General features: G+C 34.7%; 2 protein-coding genes across 2 annotated transcripts; one reads left to right on the top strand and one right to left on the bottom strand.

The window, feature by feature from the left end:
• Positions 1-5802: 5802 nt before the first annotated feature.
• LOC136986265 (uncharacterized) lies at positions 5803-6783 on the bottom strand. The gene has a single exon (XM_067283760.1). The coding sequence runs from the start codon at positions 6781-6783 to the stop codon at positions 5803-5805; it is 981 nt and encodes a 326-aa protein (XP_067139861.1).
• A 99-nt stretch (positions 6784-6882) lies between these two features.
• On the top strand, positions 6883-7863 carry LOC136986264 (uncharacterized). The gene has a single exon (XM_067283759.1). The coding sequence runs from the start codon at positions 6883-6885 to the stop codon at positions 7861-7863; it is 981 nt and encodes a 326-aa protein (XP_067139860.1).
• Positions 7864-8493: the final 630 nt, after the last annotated feature.

Here is an 8493-nt window from a genome sequence, read left to right as displayed (position 1 = left end):
ACCGAAAACGTTTGAATTATATCAAAAAACGGCTGTGAGTAAAAAAGTGTCTAAGAGTTTGTGCTGTAAATAACGCAGTCATAGAAAAGTTTAAAATATTAAAATGATGGAAATGAAGTTTATATTTATTTACACAAAAACTTCTTTTACCTAAGTTTTAATTAGATGTAGCCGTTTTTCTGTATCATGGATGCCAAAAAATAAGAAATTATCAAGTAATTACAATACCAAACACATTAATGTAGCGTTATTTCTCACATATTTTCTGTTAACAGACTAGTTTACAAATAATTTAACATAAGAAAAAAGAAAAATTGAAACTAAATAGTAATTCTTAATATGAAGTTTGGCTAAGATCCAGCTAGATAAACCTGATAAAAGTTTTGTCATGTCCTTAAAACTAATATAAAACAGTTTCGTCAAATTAAAGTCAGAAGCTTTTAAATCAGAAAACTTCGAAAATTCAACATCACGTCATTTCATGTGGCATGTTTTTAATCTCGTTTCTTGCATAAATTTGGGAAAATTCAAATAGATTATAAAAGTTTAAATACTGTATATAATTTTCAAATATACGTTAGACCAGTGTTTCTCAAACTTTTTTGTCTGGTGGCACACTGAAATTATTAAACAAAATTCACTGCACCCCTATTATTATTATTTTTTGCTTTTTTACAGTTAGTAAAGATATGAAGGATGAAAAGTCTTTGAAAAAAATAAAAGCTTTTTAAAGTAAGTTTATTTCCAAACAACACAAAAACATTCAAAACAAAAGTTATTATTATAAAGGTATCTGGTGATAAAATGAGCTCTCAATTTTTGATGATTTACTAATTGGTAGCTGGTAGCAAAGCTAATTGATTCCTTAGCTTTGCTACCAGTAACCACTTCTTGATCATTAGAATCTTCACGTTTTCTTTTTTTTAATGAAAAAATTATTCACGATATTGAACGACATAATTAACTTCAATATTTTATTATAAAATTTAATTACAAGTTAATAATTTTTTCTTGTTGTAAAGAAGAAAAATATTTTTATATGATGCTTTTTCGTTATTGTCTGAACATATAACAATAATAAAAACAATTACTGCATTCAACGCATTTATATTGAACTTCTACTCGCTGCAGGAACAGAAGAACAGACAACTGGTAACTATTATAGTTCGTTTTTTTTTTCTAGTATTTACGTATCGCCAATTACCGAGTCACTGAGACAAGTGGCGACATAACAAGATTAGTAGAAAAAACCAATATTCATTTTTTATAATTGTTTTAATTATTTATTTAATTTAATACTTTAATTCCATTATTTTAAGTAATTTTAATTTAATTATTTAAAAATTTCGCGGCACCCTTGTGGCGTACTTGCGGCACCCGCTTTGAGAACCACTGCGTTAGACTTATTATTACCATTTTCCTTCGCGCATGTTGGCTTCTAAACACTGGCTCAATTGTTTTGAGAAAGTCTAAAATAATATATAATCTTTAAAAACAATACGTATAAAATAACAGTTTACCAATAGCTTCGTCTAGATTCTAATGCCAGCTTAGTGTGTGGTGGCACGATTTCGTTTACCCTCTTCGAAGCTTAATAACTCCTGTGCTCTTCGACGAAAATTTCTGAAATTTTGCAGCGCGATTTGCTTATTAGGGTGATTGATGCCATTAAATTTTGGTGACTAAAGGTCGAGGGGGTGGGAAGATAATGGGGGTCGTGTTTAATGACGATTTTACTAATTAGCATTTACGAATTTTTTATGAAACCCGCCCCTACCTTCATTAAGTTTTTTACCATTTTATAATGTTAAAAATACAAAGTTTTTAAGATAAAATATAACGGATGGCGCCATCAAATATTGCCGGGAAAGTTAAGCAAATTAGTTGTTCCAGAAGTAGGCTTATATGAAGAATTCGCGGTTCGTGCTTTCTTTAAAGTAATTATATTTCCTAACACTATAATTTATTCCTGATAAGTTGATATTATTGAAAACAAACCGACGATCGAGTGGTTTTGCTATCGCTCCACTGATGCAATCATCTTCGTTATAATCTACACTCGTAATGAGTTGCTTATTAAAGCGCTTTAATACAATCAAACCAAAAGCATAGCTCGTTTCGTTTCAAACGAAATAAGTCATTGGTTTGCGTATTGAACCAGAGTTGTGTTCAGTAACGCAGAATGCTAACAAGTAAAGCTTAGTTCACACTGAGCGCGATTCGCTGGCGAAAGGGAATAACATCAGACATGACGTCGTTTCCGCGAATTTTACCACTTTGCGAATTGCTTCGAACTTCGGAACTGCGACCTTTTTTGCTAGCCAAAAACTTTTGTAACTAATCATATTCCCGTTAGTTGTCACGTGGTTCTTAAATGGCTGCAGAAACTTTCCCACGCAACAGAGTAAATGTTGTAATTACGGATTTTTAATATTCCTCTCACCCAGCATCGTTTTCTTTTTGACGTATCTTTCTTTCTCAATAAATAAAGTGTGCTGAGTTCAAGTTAGACTGATGGATGTAAAAATAGCGGATGACAAAAATAGTCACTACAGGTATTGGTGCAATGATATTTCTGTGTTTTAAATACATACATATGGTATATAATTATATTAAATATTTACATTATTTATAACGTGTTAAAAGAATCAATAGAAAATTAGAGGTAGATGTTTTGGAAATATTAATCGTTACTGGTAGATTCTTCCAAGTTATCACAAATCTCCAATTATTCTTCAGTTGTTCCGTTTAATTGCCACATACATTTTTCGTTCTGTTATACATGTATATTTTTCACAATATTCTACGTTTTTCGAATGTTTCGCTATCCTATTTCTTCGTGATAATCTTTTCTTTAGATTTTGATTCAAAAATATTCAAAGCAATAGATAAGCGAATCACAAACATTTTGTTCATTCCATATACACCAAAAATAAGCCTATTTCTATCACTTTTAAGTAATGTTTTCAATATGTTCACGCTGGGAGGATTGACGTGAACTCACCAGGCAGAGTGGCAGGTTCTTTTGTTTACATTGGCGTTCAGTGAACTCAACCATTCCAACTGTCCACAGCCTTTGCTGGTACGTACAGATGCTTATCTGCTCAATGATCATGCATGACGTCAGAACACCAATGTTGGTATTCTGATGTCACCGTTAATATCGTAAAGGAATTCCGGTACTAATCATGACAAAACATTCAGCATGCTCGAAAGTACCACTAGTTTACAGGTCTTCTACAGAGAAATACTCAACTGTTTTGTAATATTTAACTCTAGAATGGTATCCGATAAATACTGATTGGGCTGCAATTTAAAAAGCATTGTAGACCTATAAATTCCCACTATTGTTTGTCTGTCCGTCCTTAATCTCGAGAACAGAGTTAAAATGAAATCCGATACCAGATGTGAACATCGCAGGGGCAGGAGGTCCCGATTAACTATACAAGAACTTCCTATGAATACCTGAAGCCATGTTATTTCAATTCAAAAATTTCCCCTGAAAGATGTTAGCTAGATGACAGCACAACTTAATATCTAAAGGAAAAGTATCATGTACAGGCACAAGCCACTATTAATTTGAGGTGGAGAACGCATATTTTTAAATTACATAAATTAAAAATATGATTAAAAATTGCAGCCTGGAATTGTGATGGTGTAATAATAAATCATTGTTCGTTTTTACGAGAAATTACTTATATTTTTTGTATTTAAAATAATTTGAAAAAGAAAATTGGAAAGAGCAAAAACTAGTTTGATTATTAATTACGTTTTGTATTTTATAAATATATTTTTATAATTTTTGTCACGTAGGTTGCATTAGGTTTATAAATTTATATAACCGAATTGAAGAACACTTAAAAAATTATTAATGCTCCACGCTCCAACTTTTACTCCATCCCATTCCCAAAAGAAAACGAATGAATTTTTAGTTAGAATAGCTAAACATTATGTTTTCGCAAGTGGTCTAGTGGGTAGGATAGCTGACGTTCATCCTGAAGGCTCTGGTTTGATTTCCGTCAGTGGCCAAGATGATTAACCACTCAGCAGTGGCGTAGCTACGGTTCTCCGGGCGCGGTGCGCAACCAGATTTGTGGGCCCCGAAAAAAAATTTTCGGCAGGGGTGTCCTTTTTCCATAATGGTAATCGGGAACGTCCAAACGAAAACAAGTAATTTTTTCTATAAATTTCGGCTTTTGAATTTATTTATTTTGTCAAAAACATTGCGTTTTAAACGTTCAATTTCTTTCGTTTGATGAATGATGCGTTAGGTATTTTTTTGTTTTGTTTACGTAAACAGACTAAAGTACTTTTGTGTAGTGGTTTATATAGTGTATAACTAGATTACAGTTGAGTTGCTGGTTTTCCTGTGTAGTAGGGGCCCCAGCTCTAGCATCCAAATGCCAAATTTTGCTTTGTTCTGATTGCCGTGAAAAATTTTACGGGTCTTTTTTCTTGCGATTTTGGGGCCCCCATGGGCCTATCCCTTTTCACGGGCCTGTTGCGGACCGCACCTACCGCACCACCCTAGCTACGCCACTGCCACTCAGCAGTGAGCGACATACATATACGTCAAGGGCAATCGTGTGGCATTGGTGAACGACGTCTATATCAGCAAAAAAATTCATATAAAATACCTGGACCATTTCGTGAAGTCGTAGAATTTTCACAATTAGTTGGATTTTCCAACTTTGTGTTGGAATATCCTTTAATTCTCGAGAAATTACAATAAAAGAGAGAAAACTAAAATAAATATGAAATTTTAGAGGGCCATCTGTTGACATAAATCGAATTTAAACCTCCTGCCATTATCTGATTGGTTAAAAAAATTAATATTCTTAATTGGCTTGCGTCAGAAAAAAGTAGGTTTGACTTCTGTAAATCACGCTGCGCGAGAGCTTCAATACAACCCGGAAAAGCCGACAGCCACGGCATCAGTCTAACGGTCCTTGTCTGACCTACTTTTTCTGAAATCAACATTAGAGTAAAACGTAGTAAGACATAGTAATTTATAGTGAAACGGTCTTCTCTAATATTCGTAGTAGTTTGTAAAGCTTGAATTTCAATTAATTAAGTATTATTTAGTTCGGAAACATTAAAAATAAATAATTAAGTAGGAGAATAATATAAAACTTTATTTTCTAGTATAATACAATTTACAAAATCAAAAGTTCGTATATCGTAATATTACAAAATAACTAAATCAAAACATACAAAGTCAACTAATTTAGTTAAATTCAGTTCAGTATACAACTGATGATCCGCTTGTCCTTATCAGTTTTCTCAAACAAAATTCGAAAATTCAATTAATCCTGTAAATATTTTAAGCACCATTACTATTCGAATGATATATTATTATATCAAGCCTGAATTTTATATAATTTGTAACTGTGATTACAAATATAACTATATACTCTTCAAAGACTGCGTAGATTTGCACTATAGACTCTAGTATACCTTTTAAACACAGCCGTTTATTGCTAATATTCTAACGTTTTCGGTTATTTTTAATAACCTTTCTCAAGAACAGTTACATTCGAATGCGGTCGTAAAAATTTGAACACGTCGCCAATCGAAAACGAGCTTTTGAAATGGTTCTATTCTCGATCTCCTAACGGGAGGTTTACAAACCAAAAAAATTATAAAAATATATCCTTAACTGATTCCTCAGCTTGTCCGTTGTTATACGTATTATATTAGTATAACACCCATAAGCAATTTCCTTGCCTGTTATAATGAATATCGCGTTCGTATATAAATCTGCTGTTGCCGGTTTTCTTATCTGGCGCTACCTTTCCTGCGCTACACCACGCTGTTTCTCCATGCCGATGAGATCTTGCTGGCTTCCCTAAAGTTAATAGCCTGTCCTTTGTAGCTGGTTTTGAAGATATTCCATGCTTCCGCATACTTTAGATGTTTTTTGCTGTAAACTTTTTGTATGAGCTTTGCTTTATCCCAATCTGCCTTTACTTCTTGTTGGTCTGCCAGAATATACGTTGCCAGGGCGGTGTTAGGATGTTCGAGTCTTATGTCTCTTTGGTGCTCGGTAAGTCTTTCTTTAAGGGATCTTCCTGTTGCTCCCACATAGTATAATTCGTTTTGTCGTCTGTTATCTATTACCGGGATTTTGTACACCCCTGGAATGAGGTGTAGGTTCGGTGCGTCTTTGTCGGCTCTTAGCAGTTGATATATTGTCGGGTTCCTTTTATACACTATTTTTTTGTTAGTGGCCGCTCCTATTCTTTTATATACATTATTTAGTAGTGCTCTGTATTTCATGATTGTACACTCGTCTGCTTTTCTTCTATTTGGCTCTTTGTTGTTAGGCGGTTTGAGGTTGGAGAAAGCCTTGCTGTTCACCCCGAATGACTTAGCTAACATGTTAATATATTTCAACTCTTCGTTTCTATCTTCCAGCTTGCTGCAGTGCGTGTACGCCCTTGTCACTAGTGCCCGGTAGGCTGCTAGCTTATATGATACCGGGTCGTGGGAGTTCCAAGGTATGAACCATGGGGTGTATGTCGGTTTTCTGTATACTTTAGTAACAACTCCATCTCTGGCATCTATTTGTATATCGATGTCCAAGAAATGTACATTTCTGTCGTTCATTTGTTCCAGCTCAATTTCTAGCCCGAAGTTGTTGCTGTTGATATCTTTTACGAAACCATCTATGTTTGGTTTATTCTTCCATATGACGAGAACATCGTCTACATATCTTGCATAGATGAGAATGTGCTGTGCGTATTTAGGTATGATGTTTTCCTCTAGTGTTCTAAGTACCATTTCGCATAATAGGCCAGAGATAGGGCTGCCCATCGCCACTCATATGAGCAGCAAAGAGGAGTAGCGATGGGCAGCCCTATCTCTGGCCTATTATGCGAAATGGTACTTAGAACACTAGAGGAAAACATCATACCTAAATACGCACAGCACATTCTCATCTATGCAAGATATGTAGACGATGTTCTCGTCATATGGAAGAATAAACCAAACATAGATGGTTTCGTAAAAGATATCAACAGCAACAACTTCGGGCTAGAAATTGAGCTGGAACAAATGAACGACAGAAATGTACATTTCTTGGACATCGATATACAAATAGATGCCAGAGATGGAGTTGTTACTAAAGTATACAGAAAACCGACATACACCCCATGGTTCATACCTTGGAACTCCCACGACCCGGTATCATATAAGCTAGCAGCCTACCGGGCACTAGTGACAAGGGCGTACACGCACTGCAGCAAGCTGGAAGATAGAAACGAAGAGTTGAAATATATTAACATGTTAGCTAAGTCATTCGGGGTGAACAGCAAGGCTTTCTCCAACCTCAAACCGCCTAACAACAAAGAGCCAAATAGAAGAAAAGCAGACGAGTGTACAATCATGGAATACAGAGCACTACTAAATAATGTATATAAAAGAATAGGAGCGGCCACTAACAAAAAAATAGTGTATAAAAGGAACCCGACAATATATCAACTGCTAAGAGCCGACAAAGACGCACCGAACCTACACCTCATTCCAGGGGTGTACAAAATCCCGGTAATAGATAACAGACGACAAAACGAATTATACTATGTGGGAGCAACAGGAAGATCCCTTAAAGAAAGACTTACCGAGCACCAAAGAGACATAAGACTCGAACATCCTAACACCGCCCTGGCAACGTATATTCTGGCAGACCAACAAGAAGTAAAGGCAGATTGGGATAAAGCAAAGCTCATACAAAAAGTTTACAGCAAAAAACATCTAAAGTATGCGGAAGCATGGAATATCTTCAAAACCAGCTACAAAGGACAGGCTATTAACTTTAGGGAAGCCAGCAAGATCTCATCGGCATGGAGAAACAGCGTGGTGTAGCGCAGGAAAGGTAGCGCCAGATAAGAAAACCGGCAACAGCAGATTTATATACGAACGCGGATATTCATTATAACAGGCAAGGAAATTGCTTATGGGTGTTATACTAATATAATACGTATAACAACGGACAAGCTGAGGAATCAGTTAAGGATATATTTTTATAATTTTTTTGGTTTGTAAACCTCCCGTTAGGAGATCGAGAATAGAACCATTTCAAAAGCTCGTTTTCGATTGGCGACGTGTTCAAATTTTTACGACCGCATTCGAATGTAACTGTTCTTGAGAAAGGTTATTAAAAATAACCGAAAACGTTAGAATATTAGCAATAAACGGCTGTGTTTAAAAGGTATACTAGAGTCTATAGTACAAATATAACTGAAAAATATTTTTGATATAAACACTAGCCCATTGTAATCAAATTAAAATTGCTAAATTATAAATTTTTCTAACATTTTCTGATAAAGTAATACGTAACAATACTTGTTTTTTTTAAGTTAGTCTTGCCATATTCTACATATACTTTCTATATTCACATCCATTTAGTTTCATCTAATTACACTTAAAATGTAAAAAAATCTACCAACAAATTAATTTGCTAATAACGGGACTACTTGCTAATTGAACTTTGTA

This window comes from Centruroides vittatus, unplaced genomic scaffold (genome assembly GCF_030686945.1).
Source record: "Centruroides vittatus isolate TY-2023 unplaced genomic scaffold, ASM3068694v2 scaffold_1015, whole genome shotgun sequence".
NCBI lineage: Eukaryota > Metazoa > Arthropoda > Arachnida > Scorpiones > Buthidae > Centruroides > Centruroides vittatus.
This window is presented reverse-complemented; position numbering and strand designations above follow the sequence as displayed.